Source organism: Mizuhopecten yessoensis, unplaced genomic scaffold (assembly GCF_002113885.1).
Source record: "Mizuhopecten yessoensis strain PY_sf001 unplaced genomic scaffold, ASM211388v2 scaffold9073, whole genome shotgun sequence".
NCBI classification, from domain to species: domain Eukaryota; kingdom Metazoa; phylum Mollusca; class Bivalvia; order Pectinida; family Pectinidae; genus Mizuhopecten; species Mizuhopecten yessoensis.
The window spans coordinates 688387-712969 of NW_018407865.1; the positions used below are offsets into that span (position 1 = coordinate 688387).

The window sequence follows — 24583 nt, forward strand, 5'->3', positions numbered from 1 at the left end:
AAAATGAATAAGATTAAGAAATTTTACTTCTATAATTTAAAAGAAAATAATATTTTTAACAATTCTACAAACATTCATACATATCTGATAACACACTTGGAAGAAAATTGTATGAATTTGTTCTGCAAATGGTCAAAATCCGAAAATTCACCTGAAATTACCTATTGTGTTAAATTGGTATCTTTGACCGATCATAGCACAAAAACGAACACACGGACATATATTTCTTTTTGCATTTTCTACTATGCCATTATCTCCTTTTTCCAAAGATCAATATAAGAAAAAAAGTTTAATCCGGGAAATTTTTGACTTCTCAGAGGTGTACATCCTTAAATGCATTCATTACTACTGATAGAGCCTGGAACAACCATGTGTGCTGTTTGTTTCTATTTCAGTATTTCAGCTTTTGTCCGCACTATCTTTGGTACTTGTCATAGGGTTGATTTATTTATTGTCGGGATGGCCTAGTCTTATCAAGCTATGACACATCAAGTCAAATTTCAAATTGATATATTTTCTAACTATTGTGAAAATTATGACTGTGTCCTTATCATACGATCAAAAATGTCATGCATCAATTTTTTTCTTCCTTGCTTGGAATGTGTTCATCAATGTCTGTATTAAAATGATTTTTGTTCAACTGTTCTTAATTACCATTTTGTATCAATATGTCTCATTGAAAGTTCCCATTTTATGTATGCGTACTGTTTTCATGTCTTTTGACATTGGTAGTATTTCGTTCTGCAAAATCATTTTATGAAATATACTATATTCAACAAGGGTTTAAAACATTCAAATTTCGGTCTCTTAAACCCCTTTAACTGTTTGAGATATTTGTTACCTGTTTGATTGTATTACACAGTCCTGTATACTAATTGAGTTTTTCCTTCTTCTTTGTCGTCTGTGTAGGTTTTATACCAAACTAACACTGGTAAGCTGTAAACCATTGCAATACTTCCAATCGTCATTGAATCCACGCTTTCCCTATTGGAACTCTTTCTACGCTGTCCCTCGTGACAACCGATACACTGGACATGTAATGGTTTAATAATAAAAGAAAAAGCGATGCTGTAGGCTACATGATGATAAGTATAGGAAAATGAGTAATTGATTCAACAATTGAAGAACGTGCACGTACAGCTGCTTCTTAAGTCATGATTTAAGGATTAAGTCATATTCTGTGGATGTTTATATCCCATGACCCACAAGAAAAGAGGATCCAATCCTTTTATTTGCATTAAGTGCGATTTTGAAGCCAGAATCCAAAGTTGAGAAATATATTATTTTTTAGAGGTAGAATGCGCTTTTACATGCGATATGTTAATATAATATAAAAAGTACAGTACACACTTTATTATTATACATAAGCAAATATATCTTATAACGTTTGTCGATCAAATTTTATTCTGAAGAACAATATCACTGCATATATTTCGAGTACAGATAATTGTAACTGAATCCCGCCTTACTGTTTTCCAAAATTACTTGTCTATGAAATATACTTACTGAGGATACATTTAACTATTTCCTGCATGCAGCTTGAAAAGCTAATAAACTGTCCAGCTAATTAATAAATACGTGTATATTTGTTGTGTAAATACGATTTATATAGAACATTTGCTAAATATATAATGTGTTTGTTGATGTTGTTTATTGTTTGATTACCAAATTGACCGATTAACCGGTTACCCGATCTGAATATATTTCGAGTAACTGGTTACCAGAACTTGACTGGTATGACAACCCTAATATATTCATTTCGAGTTTATAATTCAAAAAGGATATGATTTATGCAAATAAAGATTTCCTACCTAAATAACTTAAATGCATTCATTACTAATAATAGAGCATGGAACTACCATGTGTGCTGTCATACTACGGTAATGAATTCGGCACCCGCACATAAACTTATAAATATCCGGGTATATACGGTACTCGTTGTCTGACTGCAGGTAAACTGCCAAACAATACCATACCTTATATGTTCACCCGATACGAGGAAGTTATTTGAGGAATTTTTATGTTAACGTTTCTTTTATAAATCAGCTTAAACTATAAACATTGTTTTTTGTATCGCCTTGCCTAGTCTTATCAAAAAATAAGAATTACAAATACGCGCGGGCGCACATAAAATTCTAATTTAACACCAGATACGTGTCTTATTTACTGGTACAGTATTCACCAGAAAATGATCTGACCTACATACTTTCGACAGGCTATCAGATATATGTCAGACAAACAGGTCAGCATTCCCCATGTACATCATTCCATTTACGTTATAGAATTTGGTTGTCCGGAATCTTGTAATATCAAATATGAAGTTACATCGTTCGACCAATCATTGTCGACTACCCTATCGTTCAACAATCTATATCATGCGCAGTCATCTGTGAAAGCGACTAGGGCAAAGTGCAAATCTCTGTTAGCTTTAATCCTTTGTTTCCTATTTCAGTTTTGATTGAGGTTCTTGTAATATAAAACCGTTTGCGACGGCATTTGTTTTATAACTTAACCGTATATCTTTCGTTAGTTAGAAGACGACACGATTGATGATGGGATAGGAGTTTTCGCGACGCACTACAAGTCAATGATATAACAAAGTGTGGAGTTACGTATTGTCTTATTTCAGCAAACACCACACAACTGCTGTTAGAAAACTGTGTTCAGCCGTGAAGAAATATGGTTTGGCGAAACACACAATTAATTACATCCAACTTGTATTGTTATTTTAAAACCTTTTGCTTACGGTATCGAAATTGTACTGTGTGTACTATGTAATATATCTTTGTACGATTCGTATCCATGTTAATATCTTTACATTGCGATTCGGGTACTCATAGACGATTTGTCATTGTAACCACGTCGAGAGTGTCGGACTGTTGACCAATGCAACATCCAAATTTTATGTTTTAAGAAGGTGAAGAAACGAAGTTGTTTGAGCTGCGACTATTGCTTGGCAAGGCGATTTGGTGGCGTGGGTCGTGAGTTAGAGGCCCGGACAGGCAGGAGTCATCAGATTGTCTTCCTTCGTCACTTGTATTACTTAATAATTTAGTCTATTACTAAAAGCACAATGTTTCATATATAATAGTGTATGTTGTTCATAAGGTTTCCGATATGAACTACATGTCGTTATTGTACTATGTGTAGTATATGTATATTGTGTGTGTGTCAGTGTCGCTTCTAAGATGCTGTCTTACCTTTTGTTCTCCTTCGTTCCTCATCCGTACATAAATAATTTCATTTCTAAATGTTTTAACTAAAACAAAACCACAAACTAATATGTTTTATGCACAGTAATTAGCTTTCCGTGATTGTTACATTGGATCTTATTTGAAATTGCTCGGCTTGTTCAATGAGAAATCTAGCCTTACTATTCAATATTCTATGATCGAATTGAAATATTGAGTTACTAAACATTATCCAGGACCACTTAAGAACTCGCCTTAAATTCCCTCACCCTGAAAGTCCCCTGACGCATTCCAAAGTAGGTCCTGGTAAGAAACTGGTCGTGTACAAGTAACATTTATATTTTACTACAGAGATATCATTATTAGCTACATAATACTTATAACAGTAAAATATACATCTACCAATTACTGAAACATATCTTACTGCTTTTATTATTACATATGTAAAAATAACCTAAAATCGTCCGTCTAGGTGTGTAAAAATCTAGTCGATGACGTATACAGCTAATAGCACTATACAGGTTGAAACCTACAAAACTCTCGCTATGCATTTGGAAACACATGCTTAGTAAATACGTCTACTCAACCTTTTCAACTCCACTTAGTTTGATATGCAGAAACGAATTTTATTTATTGACAGGGTATGGCGTCTGACCAGCAATCAGTAGGGCTCAACGGAGAGAAACAGGAGGATACGGAACCGTGAGTATTTGGCTCAACATATTTTAGTGAATGATATTAATGGGAACTATAACTCCATTACGCAAACGTTACCCGTCGTTTCTCTCTGAGTATGATAAGTAAAAGCGTAGATATATAGTTTGCCTTGTGCTAAGGTTGTATAAGCTGTCAGCTATGGGAAGTAATGCTACGTAAATGGCACGAAGCAGTAACAACACATATCGAACAATGTGTTGTGTCAACTCCAGGTATCTTTTTAAAATATGGACTAATTTTATACCAGTTTCTGATATAGTATAATCTTTTAAATAATAGAATGAAAACATAAAGAAATGAGTATATTTCAAGGTCGTATGAACTATAAATAGATATACCTTGACGATATAGGGAACGTTTAACGAAAGAAACTATTATGTAAATGTCCATGTTCCTGTCTTGATAAAGGGGCAAATTTGACAATTCCTTCGTGTGCACTGTCGTTATTACTTCTTTGCCCATATATATATACTTCACATGGACATTTAATCCGTTTTTATTAAATATAGAAATGGCAATTTCTGTAAGATATCTTTAAGGGAAAAAATCAATCTTGACAAGTAACGCAAATCATAATTAACACACATGTTTTTTTTTTCGAAGTCAATTCGTGATTGAGAAGTTGTTATTTGAACTTTTGAAGTAATTGTAGAGAAACAATCATCTGAACATTTAAGTGGGGATGAATCTTTTCACAAATTTACACGATAACTGATCTCACTCGAAAATGACGTGATTTACAGTTCCTAGGCTTAGAAGTTATCAGTCAAAGTAGGGACAATACAATTTGATTAATATTAACTTGATTTTTGTTTCCATTTTGCAAGGGTCGAGTATGTATTCACCGTTCATCTTGGACACAAAAGGAACGCTGATGCTGATAAAAACGTATGGGTATCCCTCAACTCTCATTTTGGCGAGACATCTGGGAACGTTCTGCTGGAGAATTTTTTCAGGAAGGACTTTGATGGAGATCTACGTTATCACGCCAGAGCGACAGGAAAGTATCTGTATGACGTAGACTACATAAAACTGTGGCTAGACACGTCACTACCGTCAAATGACGCATGGCATGTACACAGAATAGATGCTCTCTGTAAGGCGACGGGAATGCGATTGAAATTCCCATTTAATATGTGGATAAAACCCAATCAAAGCTACACCATCTGTCATCTTGCCACCTCGATTCCAACCCACGATAAATTTCCGGGCAAGCGAGAACAGGACTTGTGTGAGGCACGAAAAACGTACATGCTGGTAGATGGTATGGATGGTATGCCGCCTCAAGTACGTAGACATGCTTTTCTATATGCATTTAAATAAAATAAATTTTGAAAACTTTAACTTATAATTAGAAATTAAATATAGAAATATATATTTGCAAAGAAGTAATAACGCCCCCTAAAGTGAAAATAAGCGGGACAATCCGGAGATGTTATTTCTCCTCTTATTATTGATATTATTTTACTGTTTATTTGCCAACTTCTAATTATTTGAAGGATCATTGGCTCGCTGTCTGTGGCCTATGCTTGACCCCTTGAGGCGACTCATGTGGGAGCCCCTGCCGACGTTGCTATTATAATTATCACCCTCGTTTCAAATTCCCTATTAAACCGTTATCACTCTGCAATTCATCTTTATTTAATAAGAAGTTGATTATCTTCTCGTTTCATTTGATTGATACATTTTTGGGCCGAGCTTTTTATGGACGAAATTGTCTGTGATACTTTGGGGACTAGTTTCTGTAGACGAAATGGTCCTTTTTTTTAAAAGATTATTTGGTAGACGACATTTTCGGCACAAATGTCTAGTGCAGTTCTCGGGCTTTTGTATTAACGGAAGGTGTGGCGCTTCTGGGTACTGAGGGGCCGGCTCAATAGAGAAATTCGAGATTTAAACCTTTAAAATCCTTTTTTTCTGTACCGTTGGAGGGATTTTATCCAAATTTAGCCCAGACCATCATTTTGGCAAGGGGGACTCAGTTTATTTATTTGGAGGGATTTTAACCAAATTTTGGGTAGAACATCCTTGGGCAGATGGTTGCTATTAGAGGGCAGAGGGGCGGGGCCAAAAGGGGAAATTGGGGTTAATCCACCCCAATTCATAGAGGCAGAAAGAAGGGACCTAATGAGAGACGGGTATTGCTGAGAGACAGAGCCAATATTTGGAAAAAGTTGCGGTATTATACGTGATAAGAATAATTTTTCATGGTTGCTTTATTATCAAAAAAGGGGTGGGGCGGATTGCGATGAAAATTTGACAGATTTCTTTGTTTGCACTGTCGGTAATACTTCTTTGCACACACACACACACACACACACCCACACACACACACACACACACACACCCACACACACACACACACACACACACCACACAACACACACACACACACACACACACAGCACACCCCACACACACACACACACACACACACCCACACACACACACACACACACACACCACACAACACACACACACACACACACACACAGCACACCCCACACACACACACACACACACACACACACACACACACACACATGTTATAGAAATGAAAAAAAACCCGGTTTCTTAGTACTTTCCTCGAACTTTCATCGGACGAACCTTTGATGAGGTGAAAATATGAGGGGAGTTCTTAAGTTAGTCTTTTGTCATTTCTTTTATATTTGACATCACAAGGACTTTGGATTAATTTATAGGGCAAGAAAGTAATGTGTAGACAATATGAGGAAGTCAAATTTTCGGAGCAACCTCATATTGTCTACACTGTAGGAACTATTTCCTTCACCCATAAACCAATTGTAAGTAAGTCCTATCCTACCTACTCACGTTGGCAAGGGTCCAGTGTAAATTTACTGTTGACATACTGTTAAGTATATGATATACTTTATTACCTGAATGTGAATGTTCCAGGTTTTCAAAAAAATAATCGAAACCTGGTGTAATATGCAAACATGATTTGGATGTGTTACAGATTAAGAAGCTACCTTCGGATGAGGAATACGACTCTCAACAAAAGGTAACTATTGTGTTAACATTTTCTTTAACTTAATCAGAACTTTTCCCCCAGGCAGTATTTTTACATAAGTGATATCTATAAAAATGATATAAACATGCAATTGACCAGATGTTTAAAAACTATATATGCATGAAACAAGGGCAGAGATATAACAAAAGGAATATTTAGCTCAAGACCACTGGAATAGTACGTAGGGACTCGGACCAGGTGTTCCGGAAGGGTCTGTGGCCTTGGTATCATTAACAACATCTGCAATGTCAAGTCCTCAAAACGAGAACCAGGCAAGTGAGAACGAAACAAGTAACAGTAATGAGAAAACTTCATAACATCAACTTACATATCAATCAAGGAAATATAATGTTTCCTAACGGGACCATGGTTTTCAAACTTCCGTCTCTTGAAACTTGTGTAATAAGTGTGTCCGCCAATAAATAAAACTTTTGTTGATGATATCATATACTCTTTCCTCTTCTTTATCGTAATTGATCATTTTCTTTAGAAATTCAAATTTTTAACAAAATGTGCATAATCAGATTTCCTATTGTTGTTATGAAATTAACCTTATATTAAAGCATTGGGAAACTGTGTCTCATTAGGGACACGTACCGTGATACAAGTGGTTTAAAATTGCTCGCCAGTTCTGTTGTTACGAATTTAATGAACAGAATCTAATCAAGTAGCCTTAAAGTTTTATATTCATGAAATATTTAATACAAAACTTGGCTTTATGTAGCAAAAATATTTGAATTATTAGTTACAGTTTCAGCATTTTTTTATAGGTATGGGCTTCAGAGCGAGTTTAAAAAGCACTTTGTTTTTATACAGGCTACGCTCGCTTATGAAGGATTGGATCTAGCCAAAAATGCCTTTTGGGACAAAGTTCTCTCAGCAAAGTGGGAAAAGCTATCTGATCTCAAGGACGTATACTGCAAAATATTTCCTAAACCATCTGATGTAAGTTTAGAAATATCTAACATTTTATATCCCCGTAAAAAATCATTAGGAGGTCAAAGACAAAGTCAAAATGACAGCTATTTTTTCAAATCTGCTTTCCCTTAACTTTTTTTTATGACTTATAAGGTTGAAACACGGTTGCACTTCTAGTTGTCATTGATATATTCGAAATATATATCCTTGCTTAAATTTCAATTTAACAATTAAAGGAAATCCCCTTTTTCCCTGATAATTTTACCAATGTACCTATGTCTGTCCAGTTGGAACTAGGTAACAGAAATAATTTATTACATAAAATGCCCCAGACACTTATTTTATACAAGTTACAGTGACACATTTCAATAAAACATATACAAACACAGAATCATGATTAGCAATCTTGCACATTGGCAGAAAATTCCTAGAAAGCAGCAACCTCTCCTCAAGCTGTCGTCTGTTTAGGAAACCTGGCGTCATTTGGAAATAAGTCTGCAGTTATTTACGCGTTCCTAAGGATACAATTTATTGTTCAATATCAACGTTAAAAAATCTTTTGAATTCTGAGGTACTGATTTTGAAACCATTTACGCTATTTTAGGTAAACCCGAATATTTGGCAAGAAGATTCTTTCTTCGGTAGTCAACGATTGGTGGGTGCCAATCCGTCAGTGATCCAACAATGTACAAAAGTACCAAGGTAATATACAATATTTATTCTTCATTGAGTTCTTTGCGTGGTTTCATTATAATGTTAATTAATATGTCCTAGCAAAATCGAAGGCTCAGTGTGCACCGTCTTGTAGAGACGAGAATGTTATTTTGATCCTTTGATGTACATCAAAAGAATTTAGAGTGGTCGCGTAACGGTAAAACTTATTGACTTTGAAGTCGGTTGCCCTCCTCTGTTATCTTCAAAGGACAAGTATCAGTCTAGTGAATGGTCAGGTTTTTTTTACTTGACAAAAATCAAATTGCCTTCAATTTTGCTATGAAATATTCCCGGGGTGCAGAGAGCGAAAGTAATCGTACCCCTGGATATCGAGGGCGAGAGGCCACAGATCTAATTTGTGAACCGCTTTGAGACGACCTACGAAATATTTAGTGATAATGCTACCTTCACTTGCACGGATTTTTCTTCCAAATTCTTACGTATGACACAAATTCGTAAAAGTACTATTTGGCCACTTTTATTAGCGACTTAAGAGTGAGTGCTTACGATTAATAACTAGCCATTTACTATTTATTACGAGTTATTACGATGTATTTACGGCAAAAATCTATTTGTTCCGAGTTACCACGGATACATACGAGCAAGTTACGACATTTTACGGGCTTTTTATGGGTTGTTACGAGTATATTACGGAATGTAACGATTCATCTAAGCTTTTACATGTAAATTTCGACCTGTTAACGTGTTGTTACGAATAGTTGCGAGTTATTTACGAGTCCTTATGTTTTTTTTGCAAAAAAATCTCTATATATCATCATTCGACAACTGACATCCGGCGAGACAACATGGCATATGAGAGAAAAAGATTGCAGTTATATCAACGATTTCTACAATTGCTACTTCCACTAGCCAGGATGAAAGAGGAAGATGCCGAGCAGCAAATAGATATTCATCGGCCGGTTTTATACCTTACCTAAATCGTAAAGTATACGTATGTATTCGTAACTATACGTAAAGTGCTCGTAATAACTCTTAACAATCCGTAACACGACGTGAATGAAATCGTAAACATCACTAAAGCACTCGTAATAATCCGTAAACAAATCGTAAACCAAATTGTTTACGAGATATTTACGGATTCTTGCCAGACGTTTTCGGAGGTTTGCGTGTTGTTGCGACCAGTTTACGATACTTACGGATTGTTACAAGTCATTTAAGAGTTATGTACGGAAAAAGTAATCCGTGGGCAATCGCAAGAAATTTTTGACATGTCAAAAAATTTGCCTCTACTTTCACGAATCCTCACGAGTGTCTGCGAGTTGTGACGAGTTATTAACGAATACCAACGAGTTATGTACGGATGCTTGCGATTGACTACGAGTTGGCGATCCGTAAGGACTCGTAAAATAATCCCTGTGTGTGAAGGGGATATAAAGCAGTATATAAGAACCTCGGATTATTTTTATTTGTTACACTGCCTTTAATCGTCTTACAGCCAACTTGGGGTAAAGGCCGATATGCTCAAACCTTTTCTCGAAGGAATGGATCTCAAAGCAGCCATCAAGGCCAAACGGATATTCGTTGTTGATTATAACATTCTTGAGGGCGTTCCGTGTGCACCTCCATATAAAGGAAAAGAATGGAAGGTACCTATACAATTACATTCTAGATTTAGTTGTGCTTATTCCAAACTTTATATATATATATTCTATAAATATCTCATGAAATTCATTACAGTAAGATATCAAAATCATGAGGACACTAACATGACTGAGAAGGAGTTAGAGTTACATGTGCTAACGCGATAAGACAATTAGATGCATGTAAATGCCAATAATGTAAGCTAATATCAACGTGCTTACGATAATACTATTTCACATGATCAGATTATACTAAACTCAAAATAACAAGATGCTTATCAAATCTACCTCACAATCATATTATACTTAACTCAAAATAACAAGATGATAATCAAATCTACCTCACAGTCAGATTATACTAAACTCAAAATAACAAGATGCTTATCAAATCTCCCTCACAATCAGATTATACTAAACTCAAAATAACAAGTAGATAATCAATTCTACCTCACAATCAGATTATACTAAACTCAAAATAACAAGATGATAATCAAATCTACCTCACAATCATATTATACTTAACTCAAAATAACAAGATGCTTATCAATTCTACCTCACAATCATATTATACTTAACTCAAAATAACAAGTATTTAATCAAATCTCCCTCACAATCATATTATACTTAACTCAAAATAACAAGTATTTAATCAAATCTCCCTCACAATCATATTATACTTAACTCAAAATAACAAGTATTTAATCAAATCTCCCTCACAATCATATTATACTTAACTCAAAATAACAAGTATTTAATCAAATCTCCCTCACAATCATATTATACTTAACTCAAAATAACAAGTATTTAATCAAATCTCCCTCACAATCATATTATACTTAACTCAAAATAACAAGTATTTAATCAAATCTCCCTCACAATCATATTATACTTAACTCAAAATAACAAGTATTTAATCAAATCTCCCTCACAATCATATTATACTTAACTCAAAATAACAAGATGCTTATCAAATCTACCTCACAATCAGATTATACTTAACTCAAAATAACAAGATGATAATCAAATCTACCTCAAAATTATATTATACTAAAACTCAAAATAACAAGATGCTAACCAAATCTACCTCACAATCAGATTATACTATGACTCAAAATAACAAGATGATAATCAAATCTACCTCACAATCAGATTATACTAAACTCAAATAACAAGATGATAATCAAATCTTCCTCACTATCAGATTATACAATAACTCAAAACATCAAGATGCTAATAAACTCTCTCTCACAATCAGATTAAACTATCACTCGCAATTAAAAGATATGTATACAAGATATCTCTCACAATCAGCTTATACTTAAACCCCCTGCAGAATTGAAGTTTGTTTTGGTGTCCTCTATTTGGGGACACAAAAGCGACCAAAATAAATCTGCTGTGCCCATTGCAATATTTGGGATATTTATCATTCTTTTTACTTTTAACTACTTTTATTTCCAAAAGCGTCTTGTTTGGCAACAGCCCACTTTTGACTTGAATGTTGAGCGTTTGCCTAGGTGAGGAAGGCGAAGGGTTTTGTCTTCAGGTCGGGAGCTACCAAAGACTTTAAAAATGGCAGTTGTTATTCCCTGCTCAACGTTCAACATTAAGGGGAATGGCAACAACTGGTTCAACCGTTGTCAGTATAATGTGACCAGGTTGAATGCTGTGCTTGGTGACTTCGGCATGGCATTTCAGTGAGATAGCACTATAAAGTCGGCATCAGATCCGCGCTATCACAAGGAGACAATCACGCCAACATACACGCAAAAGCACGCATACACTACACACATGTATGCACGTCCTTAAATGACATTAGCTGTCAAACATAATTAAACCAAATCAAACCAATCGGTAAAATAACAATATAACCCCTAATAAAATTAGTATTATTACTCTTACGATACAATCATACTAACATAACTTTATTATTATACGTCTGTTTTCAGCTTTGTGCCCCCATTGGACTATTTTTTGTCAACAAGGCTAAAGAGTTAATGCCTATCGCAATACAGCTGTTCCAGAAACCGAGCAAAACGAACCCAGTAAGATTTATATTGTGTTGTGATCTTGAATAAATATGCTTGAAAGGAAACCTTTCAAAGTACAGAGGTCGCCCTTAAGAGAATCAGTGACATGTAAGGCTCTACATTGGGCCTCTTGATTCTGATTTTTTCAAGTTTTTCATGACAGGTCTATACTTGTGACAAATAGTATTTCTGTATATGTCACTTCATGTAAAGAGTGAAATTTTGACTGTGATAGGGAGTTATATTGTAAATCATTTGAATTATGATATTTCGGCAGCAGACGACCTGGCGCTTGAAGTCAGAAGAATCAAGCACTGCAGTAGCATTAGCAAAATAATACTATCATTATTATTTTGACATGTACAAGTTATTTATTTAGGAAACAGATATATAAATATTATTTTAACAATTAATATTAGTACATATTTCATCTTAGTAAGTCATTATAATGTCTTTTTGTTAAAAAAGTGCTACATGATTTTAACCGCATTTTATAGGTTTTCCTTCCCTCTGACCCAAAATACACATGGATGATGGCCAAGCTGTGGTTCAACCATGCAGATAGCACTTACCAGGAATCTTACGCTCATTTAGGCGAGTAATATATCATTTATGTATCTTTTCATTTTCAGCAGGGAAATCTAGAAAATATTATTGTAAATGTAAGTGTTATATTTCTATACCAAACAGGACGTCAGAACATGCAAGTAGAGAGACTGTTCAGATTCAGTTGAAATAAGAACATTTTCACTCAAAAAGATATTAAACTAAGCAGAAGGACGTTTTTGGTTGAAGTTTGGCTTGCACAGCCTCTCACGCCCCTTTTACCTCAGTTTCCTGTCAAGCACGAGTGGAAAACTAAAAGTGATAAAAAATGAACTACATTCAATTTAAAAGTGAACCTATATGATTTTCTGATTATTACATATGCAGAAACGACATTTTATTGCCAATGACCTGTTAATTATCACAAAATATAAACATAAACAAAAACGTTATATACTATTTTGTTTGCATTTGATAAATATATTGAATTGAAAAATAAATCTTAACGCTGACTAATCATATGCATGCATAAGTTATCTCTGAAATCGCTTATATTGCATAGTTTTAATACTGACCAAGGCAAAGTGTATGACATACTATTGGGTATTAAAGGGCTTGTTACTTTTTCGTTTTGCTAAGGTTCCACCCATTTGCTGATGGAGGGTATCGATGTGGTTACTCATAGGAATCTTGCCAAAACACACCCGATCTTCAAACTCCTGGCTCCCCATTTCCTGTATCTCTTGGCAATCAACACGTGAGTAAACGGAAATAATTTATCACAGCCATTGATATAATCTCGAGAAAAAAAGATCTTCATATTTTCATCGTACAGGAAAAAATCATTGATAAAATTTCGGGTTGGCTTAATACACTTGTTTAAGCCTTAAGTTTATATAACATTTCATAGATGTCATTTGATAAAAGTGTTAAAATCAAATACCAAAATTTTGTTAATAATCTTTTACTGATCTAGTTAATGCAAAATATAATTGTATTGTTATAGTTTCATGATTTAAGTTTAACTGTTTTATATAAAGTTAACGAAAATCTAGTTCTTCTATATTAAAAATGAATACCCATGAAGAATGCGTCTGACATTGTTGTCGTGACAATGTAAACAATTGGTTTTGTATCTAATTCTTAAGCTTGGCGAGAACAATGCTGATCAACCCAGGAGGATTCGTCGACAAGATCATGTCTTGTGGCCAAGTGGGAATGAGAGAAATAATAAGAAAACAGTAATTACCTTTTTATTTGTTAGCTTTATGTCGAGACATTATTGATTGAGAAGATTCAGGCTGCTGTATATGCATGAATGCTTATAGAAATAATAAAACCCCGTATACATTTTACACTAATATAACAATAAAATGTAATTAATACTTTTAATATGCTAGTCATTGGATTGTAATTTTACCTTAACATTATTGTTAATATTGAAGTGATATGGGAAAAAGTGATTACTGTTGAATAAAGGCAAATTCCATTAAAATGAATTTCAACGATATATTTTCATCTATCAATCATTCTGAATTCATATCTGCGAGGAAAAATGCTAATTATTGTTGAACTGATACAGAGTACAAATTTATGATAAGATATAACATAAAAGATAAAAAGGTCTAATTGTGCGCTTTCAGACTCCCAAACTGGCGGATGGATACACAGGGAACATTACCAAATGATCTGAAGAACCGGAAGGTTTGAACGCTAATATTGTGTACGATAGGGCAATGCTACATATCTGACAAGATGTTTCTTCTAAATAGAAAAGTTCTTTTCTCGAAATCTAATTTCTACTATGTGGACCTTTTATCAGGGAGAAGAGAAACGTTTATAAATACGCGAGAATCGCCCTAAAATATAAAAGTAGAATTGGTAGATTTTTATCTTGGTTAAGCTCTAAGTAATTGTTCAAAGTAAAGGTGTCCCTGGGTGTTTATATGACAATAGATAAGCTTTGATGTCATGAACCTATCAAATACAAAATTGCGAACTTAAGATTTCTTTATGATATATTCCAATGTTGCAGTGTATATATATGAATCCCTTCTCCAAATACCTTGATTTTTCTCCTTTGATTTGCATCGGATTTAACCCCCCTTATTGTATCAATATTGTAATTTGAAGTCCTTTTAGGCTAAGCATGAAGGATTCATACATATCTACCAGATTACTCTCCAGGTTACCTCGTTAAGTTGTTTGTATAAAAGTGTTTGTGCTTTACTTATATTTAATTGTATTTCAAATTGTGCAATATGTTTACATTCTCATTAGCCTTCTTTTTTCAAAATGCATGCTTATTTCAACAGTGTTGCAGACATTTTCAATGTAACAGTGTGTTTGTGATAATACTTTTGATAACGTAAGTTGTTTTCTACCCATTGAAGTTTATGTTTGGCTCTACTTTTGTTCACAGTTTATTTATATTAAGATAAACTAACGAAAATCATGACAGATGGGTAAAAATTTATATGAAGAAAAGAAGAAAAGCAGTTATGTTTTTCAGAAACCTTAATTCTAAATACATGTATCATTGTCGGAAAAACCAGGGCCTAATTATATTATAAATGGAGAAACACATGCGTGTTTTATTTCAGGTCGAAGCAGATGTCCTGCCCCGGTACTACTTCAGAGATGACGCCATGCTTGTCTATGAAGCTATTAAAACGTACGTCGAGAAGTATGTCGCGGTCTACTATACTGGTAAGTGTTGTAATCAGACGCATCTTTATCCAAAGTTCTAAATCATGTGTCAAAGGACCATCTGCCTTAGGCTACCGTCTTAAGAATATTTATTTTGTGAAACAACTAGCGTTTATCACATAGCTATACAATTATCAGTATCATAAAACCCAGTACATACATTGTGTTATGAACAGATCACATGTTCAATAGCACCATGTAGATCTGTGATTGGCTGTAGATTCCCATTGTTTCAATTATAACGTAAAAACATGAAACTCTTTGTGATTTCATATTCTAGCTATTTTAGAGGCTTGCTAAAATTGGAAATTCTTAAATTTGACATATCGTATTTAAATAGCAGTTAAAAATGCCGACAAGATTATTGCATGACCCTTAAAGAACAGATCCATTATTATTTATTATTTGTAAATGCTATGATTATTGTAATACTTGTTTGGCATATATAGGATATCGTGTAAATAATAGAACCAATTGTGATTACTGCAAAAATATCTCCTTAATGTGATTAAATTGAGTTATTCGAAAATATTGAAGTGTAATAATACTACAGTTGAGGTTACGTAAGTACCAATATTTGCCACGTCACGTCAATAATTATACAGCGTCATACAACGGGTCAATTTTAGCAAAATGACCACGTAAAAATCAGATCTCATAAAGTCAATTTAGTCATGTGTGTGTTAAATAAAAGCAACCCAATTTTGATATGGCAGCGTCCTAAACTGAAAATTATGAGTAAGTTTTGAACTAAGAGAAAATATCCATCATTACCAAAATGACAGTATTTCACCTGGGCTGAGCGCGAAATGCACTAGTTTAATCCGAGGTGACCTTGATTTTATGACTTTGATGACAAATAATATCGTCATTTCATCTGTTTGTTATTATCCATTTCTTGACTGTTTCACTTACATAGTATGATATACTCTCAGGGTTGTATTAAACATTGTATTGAACACACACCAAATATTAAGTATACAATGTATCACGTCAATGACCATGCTAATGTATACAGATTACAGTTTTGTTGACTGCGTGTATTCAGATAAAAAGGGTCGTCTTGGGAAAAGTCGTCCGAGGAATGGTGACGGTGTCGTCAGAGGAATGGTGTCAGTGTCGTCAGAGGAATGGTGTCGGTGTCGTCAGAGGAATGGTGTCGGGGTTTTATCAGAGGAATGGTGACGGTATCGTCAGATGAATGGTGTCGGTGTCGTCAGAGGAATGGTGTCGGGGTTTTATCAGAGGAATGGTGACAGTGTCGTCAGATGAATGGTGTCGGTGTCGTCAGAGGAATGGTGTCGGGGTTTTATCAGAGGAATGGTGACAGTGTCGTCAGATGAATGGTGTCGGTGTCGTCAGAGGAATGGTGTCGGGGTTTTATCAGAGGAATGGTGACAGTGTCGTCAGATGAATGGTGTCGGTGTCGTCAGAGGAATGGTGTCGATGTCGTCAAAGGAATGGTGTCGGTGTCGTCAAAGGAATGGTGTCGGTGTCGTCAAAGGTGTCGGTGTCGTCAATGGAATGGCGACGGTGTCGTCAGAGGAATGGTGTCAGTGTCGTCAAAGGAATGGCGACGGTGTTGTCAGAGGAATGGTGTCGGTGTCGTCAAAGGAATGGTGTCGGTGTCGTCAGAGGAATGGTGTCGGTGTCGTCAGAGGAATGGTGTCGGGGTTTTATCAGAGGAATGGTGACGGTATCGTCAGATGAATGGTGTCGGTGTCGTCAGAGGAATGGTGTCGGGGTTTTATCAGAGGAATGGTGACAGTGTCGTCAGATGAATGGTGTCGGTGTCGTCAGAGGAATGGTGTCGATGTCGTCAAAGGAATGGTGTCGGTGTCGTCAAAGGAATGGTGTCGGTGTCGTCAAAGGTGTCGGTGTCGTCAATGGAATGGCGACGGTGTCGTCAGAGGAATGGTGTCAGTGTCGTCAAAGGAATGGCGACGGTGTTGTCAGAGGAATGGTGTCGGTGTCGTCAAAGGAATGGTGTCGGTGTCGTCAGAGGAATGGTGTCGGTGTCGTCAAAAGGATGGTGTCACAAGAGGACGCCAACAGAAGAAAGGGTTTCGTCAAGGGAGGGTGCGTCCTCAGGGGAAGGAGCGGTGTCAAAGGATGGCGCGTCGTCAGGGAAGAGCTGTCACATGGAAGGGTCATCTGATGAAAGGTGTCGCCGGGGAAAATGTGTCATCAGGGGAAGTCGTCAGAAAAAAAGGTGTATTCCGAGGAAGAGTTTCGTCGGAGAAAATCTTTATTAAAAGGAGTACATATATAACATGACATTTGATATCGGTTTGTACTACTGACATGATAGGTTGAATTACGTTACCATCTAAAGAAGTGAAATAAAAAACTAAGGCGTTATAAATGATTAAGTTTTTAAAATGAGCTGGTTATTTGATTTTAGACAAACCAACACCAGATTCGACACTGAGTGCAGTGTACAACGACTCTGAAATACAGGCATGGATAAAGGCACTGGTTGCACCAATCCAACCAACCAATGGAGGCTGTGGATTAAAAGTATGTATCTAAAAACAAAGAATGAATGGCAGACATTCAAATGACCTATGCATGGTGTAACGTTTTCCACAAACCTCCAATATCTCTTTATAGATTTTTTTAAAATTAGGATTTTGGTATTGTTGATTAGGTATAACCCTTTCTTAAAACTAAAGAAAAAGCTATGAGTGTAAATAGTTTGATTTTGATACGCAGTATCTTGGGACTCGGGTTTTGAATCAGACAAAAACAATTGCCAGCCAGACAAATCTTAAACAGTTTTCACGTATGTGCTGCACAAAATGCTTAAATTACCAAGCTGTTTTCACTGTCTAGGTTTAGTTGTCTTTGATTGTGTGTTAATCTATTAGCCAGGGTGGCATATGACCAGTAGTTAGCGCCTGATAAGGCACCCCCCTCCCCGCTCAAAAAGGTATTGGTTAATGTATTGATTGTATAAATTGTATATCTATGTACTGTAAAGCGCTTTAGAGTGCTTATTCTAGCTAGATAGGGCGCTATATCAAATGTTGTATATTATCATCATTATTATGTTTGTTTTGTATATTCTTGGTTCCAGTTGCTGTTTGTTCCTGTAATTTTTGAGTTCTATTATTGTCCTATTATTCAGTTTTCATTTTTTTTTCACGCCAGGGTGTTCCGCTTGACAAATCAGGAGACTCGATATCAACCACCGCCCAGTTGACACAGATCCTGACGAGCATTATCTTCACTTGTAGCGTCGGACATGCAGTCGTTAACTTCCCACAATACGAACAATATGGGTTCCAACCTGCCGCCCCCTTGTCAATGTCAGGAACACCGCCTACGAATAAGGTACCCTACCATGAATAATTAAATATGTATAGGGATTGATATAAGGGTAACTAGGGGTGAGCACCTATCAGCATTATCATTATAAAATTAAAAGTTACTGGGTTGATCATTAGTAAGTTTGCCTGTCTGAACGGGACTTTTAAGTATACTCACATTCTTATGATACATGCATTATTTTTATCATCTCGAACAACGGTAAATCACCCAAAAATAATTACACAGAAACACAATGCTTTCAAAGAAATAGAAAAAGAGTTTGTTCCAATGACAATTTTGCATTGCAAGGGAGGTAATTTCGCTCCGTTTCTAGATTTTTATAATGGACCTGCTGAATCTTACTATTGTGTTGAGCCAATGTGTTTTCCTGTCATGAAATATCAGGTTTGTTATCGTGCAACGTGCAAGTACATCACGTGAATGTCGTATTACCATTGTAGCCTTTAACTCCTTTTTAGCTAATTGATTATTATCTACTGATGAAAGTAATGGAGTGAAACCAGAATGGATCCAAAGTGTCGGAATATCATTTTACGCTTCTGTAACGTGGTGTCAATATTCCATAATAGTTGTCTTTTGTCTCTCAGTGTTAATGGTATTTCATGAAATTGAACATTCATACGCAAAAGATTATGAGCGATGTTCTTCTTAAATATAATATGTTTGTAGAATATGTGTAGGAAAAAAATAAGTATATATCAATACAACACATGTCAAATCATGTCACGTATTTATTGTGCGGATATGCAAAACCACTCGTTTGTCACACACATGCGCAACCACTCGTCTGTTACCCCATGTTTGGATGTACTCATATAATAGCGTCGGACATTCAGATCTAAAATTCCAAAAACGTCGCTTACGTCAGATAAAAATTGTTTTGTATCGCTTATGTAAACACGCTTATACATTATTCTTTTGTTGTTTTTACACACACACAGACAGCTCTGACTGAGGAAGACATTATGAAGGCAATTCCTTCCAAAGAACGCACGCTGACGGAAATGCTTCTCATGAAGCTTCTAAGTACCAGAAACACCAATCTCCTTGGAAACTTCGAGCACATATACATAGTAGATCCACCAGCTGTCGCCGTGGTCAATATGTAAGTATTCAACATAATGTAAACTGGGTACATGATAAGGAGAGATTAACGTGTAACAAATATATTTAAAAAAAATAATGAGTAACATTATAGTATTAACATGAATTACACATAAGTATCAAGTATCCGTCTGTGGTATATTATATATGACATCAGCTATACATCCTTTTGCAATTTTGTCTAAAATTATTCATATCTTATAGAACCTTAGCGATAACCGAATTACTGATATCTTAATATATTACGACAATGTCTTAGATTAAAAGAAAAACTATATTAATGATCTTTAAACGTTTACTTTTTAATGTAACTGATATAACCAATAGAAAATATAACAACAAAATGCCACATGAGATATTTGGTTTTGTTGACTTTGAAGTGTGTTGATGTTGTTGTGTGTTTTGTTTTTATTTGTTGACGTTTTTATTTGTGACGGACTGCCATTACCGTATGTTTTGTACTTATGACATGTATTGAATTTGTGTATTGACGCTATAGTGTGTATTGTATTTTGTGTATTGACGCTATGATGTGTATTGTATTTTGTGTATTTACGCAATGGTGTGTATTGCAATTATGTATTTCCAACATGTTCTGTATTGTATAATGTGTAGTGATGCTATGGTGTGTATTGTATTTTGTGTAATGACGCTATGGTGTGTATTGTATTTTGTGTATTGACGCTATAATTGTATTGTATTTTGTGTCTTGACGATATGGTGTGTATTGTATTTTGTGTAATGACACTATGGTGTGTATTATGTTTTGTGTATTGGCCCTCTTTTGTGTAATTTATCTTGTGTATTTGCGCTATGATTGTATTGTATTTTGTGTATTGACGCTATGGTGTGTATTATATCTTGTGTATTGACGCTATGGTGTGTATTGCAATTTGTGTATTGATGCTATGGTGTGTATTGTTTTCGTGTAATGACACTATGGTGTGTACTATGTTTTGTGTATTGGCCCTATGTTGTGTATTATATCTTGTGTATTGACGCTATGGTGTGTTTTGTATTTAGTGTATTGACGATATGGTGTGTATTATCTCCTGTGTATTGGCGAATTTATGGAATGCATTATTTTTGTGATGTTTTATACTTTTGGTTTGGTCATGGATTTGTTGTATTGTGTTGATGTTATGGGTATGCGTGGCACTTGCTTGCTGATGCTGTGTTTTTACAACTTTACCCCGCCTTTACGAAGTGTAGACGGGTTATACTGGAATCGGGTTGTTTTCCGTCCATCCGTCCTTCTATCTGTCTGTAGACACAATTTTGGTAAATGTGGTAGGCATATACAAGTACATCTTGCGATGGCAGACTGTCAAGTGTAAAACATAGGTCACTGAGAATGCTGGAATGTCAAATACACCAGTTGATCGATCATTGTGATCTATGCTTCACCATTGACATTATCCTTTGTAAATTTTTCACATGGAGTAGCGATATTAGGTATGGAAGTATGTCCTTGCTGGCGGAGTACTGAGTACAAGAAGTTTGTCACTGTGGCCTGGGTTTAGAGATAGGTGTACGGCTCGGTGAATAAAGAAAGCATGCATTGTCATAAGGATTATGGACTGACTTTCAATACTTTGCTTTGTTCATTTAAAACTGTTCGCAGAAGAACTATTCCCACAGTACCATTCCGATTATTCTACCATGACAAGCAATATCCAGATTCAGATTAGTTAAGCATTACAGAAAATAGAGAAAAAATATTTATTTATTTATTTTAATAAGTTAAATAAGAATATACGTTAAATAGAAATAAAAACCACTAGACTGTCTGGTAATAGTTTCCAGTTTTACTAGTCAATGTGGGAAATCCTAGTCTTGTATTATTCAATATGATGAGTAAAAGTCAATCGGGCTTGCAGTTTTTACGTTAATGTCTCATTACAGAGACTGTTGTTTTTGTTATTAGAGTAGCTAAAGAATAAAACAAATATAATAGATAAACATACAGGGTTAATTCATATTACCTATGGGTAAAATGACATGAAATAATATTCACACTATACATATGAATTAAGATCAAAATGTATATAACGAAATGCTCTCTTATAGAAAGTTATTGATATATTACTGTCGGTTTAATTTCAGGTTTCGAGATGATCTGAAAAAAATTGCCGCTACCATCGAAAACAGAAACAAAGAAAGATCAACTCCGTACCATTGGGCAAGTCCAAAATATATCCCAAATGCTATCAGCATCTAGATGAGAGATTCTGAAGACATCTATACTTGTGGAATTGCAGAAAGACAGTTATATATCATATACGATTTGATCAGACACAATGCTTTAAGCAACTATTGTTCAATTATACTCTCTTTATTATAGGTTACCACAGTGCATGCTATTATCTGTGTACTCTTTTTACTGTCTATTGATCTTTGTGACCGGATTTGTATATATATATATCTGTTATCGACTCGCTATTGGGAGGATTGTGCCTACATATGCGAAATTGGTTGGCTATGGGTCCGGCTGGGTGTGCCATATCTTTAGGAATCTCCATGGGACCGATTGCATCTGTATATATGTCATTGATTGGCTATGGGTCTGCCTGTGTATGTATTTGTGCTACCGACTGACTGTGGATCAGGTTGTGTACCAACACTCGACATTGACTAGATATGGGACCGGTTTCGTTTGTACGTGCAGCCTTAATTCGCTATGGGACCAGTTGTGTATGCATATATATATATATACGTTATTGACATTCTATGACACCTTTAAACATTGTGTATACAGTACCTTCGTTTTCGCTACGGGACCATTTGTTGTATATGTATATACCTCCTCAACACGCTACCGGGCCGGTTTGTACCTTTACGCTATGAGACCATTTGTTGTGTATGTTTATACTTCAATGACACGCTATGGGGCCCCGTTTTGTTTGTATATACAGTACCATTTCGCTATGTGACTAGTTGTGCATGTTTACGCGACAGTCTCTCGCTATGGGACAGGTATTATGTGTATATACTCGGACTGAATTTGAAGTCACGCTATAACCTGTCTAAGCGACCTCATATTTGGTATTCATATCATTACAAGATTCTATTAGGACGAGAACTTCTGCAAAAAGTGAAGTTTATTTATAAACAATGCGAATGACGGAATGTTATTATTTAGGGAAATGTTTTTTTTCCATCTGATTTTAATTTACAAATATATATTCATATACATGTTTCATTCCATCATAGTAAGCATATACTCAATATATTGAATGGCGATATGTAGGGCATATATAAAGATAACCGTAACTATTATGGGGGGAACAGAAAGGAAAATATCCACTATACTATGAAATATTTGAATGGTTTTCATATATAAAAGAATAAAGATAAGAGAATAACAAGAGAACGCAATGATTTATGGTAAAATATGGAAAAGAGAAAGACAAAGAGGAAAAGACATAGGACAGATCTGTCAGTGTATCATACAGGGTAGTTGACCAGAAAACATGGGTTTTGTTTTTAAGTAAATACTTTGATTAACTTTGAATCCATCAACTATAGAACTGGTTTCAGACAATTTGGCCGTGTGTTCGACTTTTTGATATTGTTAGAGAACTAAGTACTATTTCAAAACTTGTCAGAACATTGTCTTCCTTTAGTACTCCATTTGAAAAAGTTACATTTAGAATAAGTCATATCTTATTTGTGTTACGGTTCGTTGTTCAGATCAAGTGATTGATTTTAAATTGTATCCATTATAGTTTTCATGTACTCGAAACAGAACGCTGTATCTTTAATAACAGCTATTCAAAAACGCGTTCCTGTTGTCCAGTTACATTTCTTATATGTACAGAAATTCTGGGATTCCTTTTCCCCTCTCAAGAATACATTTAGATTCGAAGGAATAATTTGCAAGATCAAAGTTGTATTTTACGAGTATAAAGAACCATAGGTTTTGCTTGATATTTGGAACTACCCTATGATAGTGCATATTGTTTGCTATTGTACTAAATATATAATAAAAATACTTGAAATTTAAAAAGAAATTCTTATATTTTCTTTATTAGAAAAAATGCTTTTACTTTCATTTGAAATGTTTTTGTTGGGTGGCTAGGTATTGAAGCATTATCATCATCATCTCTGAGCGACATAGCTTATACTAAATTTGGTACATATCTACTCAGAAAATGTATTTACAATTAGTTTTGATTATACAGACATATTCATCCATGCAGTTAGATAAATCTGAATATATACCTGTCTTTTTAATATTAGAAGAGATAACAGCCACATGCGAACGCACACACCATTCGCAATCCTTATTCATCCAAGTTTTCAGATAACAAGTTTGAAAAAATATTGTTTCATACTCTAGACCGGTAAAATGTTTATTAAACCGTTTTGTGGAAAGTCGCTTTCCCTGGAATGAACTGGTCGATGCAATCTCTAAATTAAAACTTACAATGTATCTCATTTTTTCTCTCCGCCGTAAGACAGAGATATCATTGCCAGGCAGGGAAAGATATGTCTTACGAAGGAACACAATGATATATGGGATAATGGGGAAAAGAGAAAGATAAGGAGGAAAAAACATAGGACAGATTTTTTTAGGTTAATATTTTACTCAACTTTGAGTCCATCAACTACAGAACTGGGCCCGTATTCATGAAACCTTTCTCATGCTTAAGCATGGACTTTGTGCTCAAGCCTAATTTCATGTTCTGT

General features: G+C 35.1%; 1 protein-coding gene across 2 annotated transcripts in view; it reads left to right on the forward strand.

The window, feature by feature from the left end:
* LOC110457288 (arachidonate 5-lipoxygenase-like) overlaps positions 1–23865 on the forward strand; it is a 30389-nt gene extending 6524 nt beyond the window's left edge. The window contains exons 2-17 of one of the 2 annotated variants that reach the window (XM_021508493.1): positions 3832–3893; positions 4736–5195; positions 6886–6930; positions 7756–7884; positions 8462–8559; positions 10028–10178; positions 12119–12214; positions 12697–12793; positions 13385–13502; positions 13894–13986; positions 14389–14449; positions 15349–15454; positions 17859–17974; positions 18608–18790; positions 19729–19892; positions 21998–23865. In XM_021508493.1, the coding sequence (XP_021364168.1) occupies positions 3835–3893; positions 4736–5195; positions 6886–6930; positions 7756–7884; positions 8462–8559; positions 10028–10178; positions 12119–12214; positions 12697–12793; positions 13385–13502; positions 13894–13986; positions 14389–14449; positions 15349–15454; positions 17859–17974; positions 18608–18790; positions 19729–19892; positions 21998–22112 (2091 nt within the window). In that variant the 5' untranslated portion in view covers positions 3832–3834 and the 3' untranslated portion in view covers positions 22113–23865. The remainder of the gene's footprint in view (positions 1–3831; positions 3894–4735; positions 5196–6885; positions 6931–7755; positions 7885–8461; positions 8560–10027; positions 10179–12118; positions 12215–12696; positions 12794–13384; positions 13503–13893; positions 13987–14388; positions 14450–15348; positions 15455–17858; positions 17975–18607; positions 18791–19728; positions 19893–21997) is intronic. The other variant, XM_021508494.1, reaches the window with a different exon arrangement.
* The last annotated feature ends 718 nt before the right edge of the window (positions 23866–24583 follow it).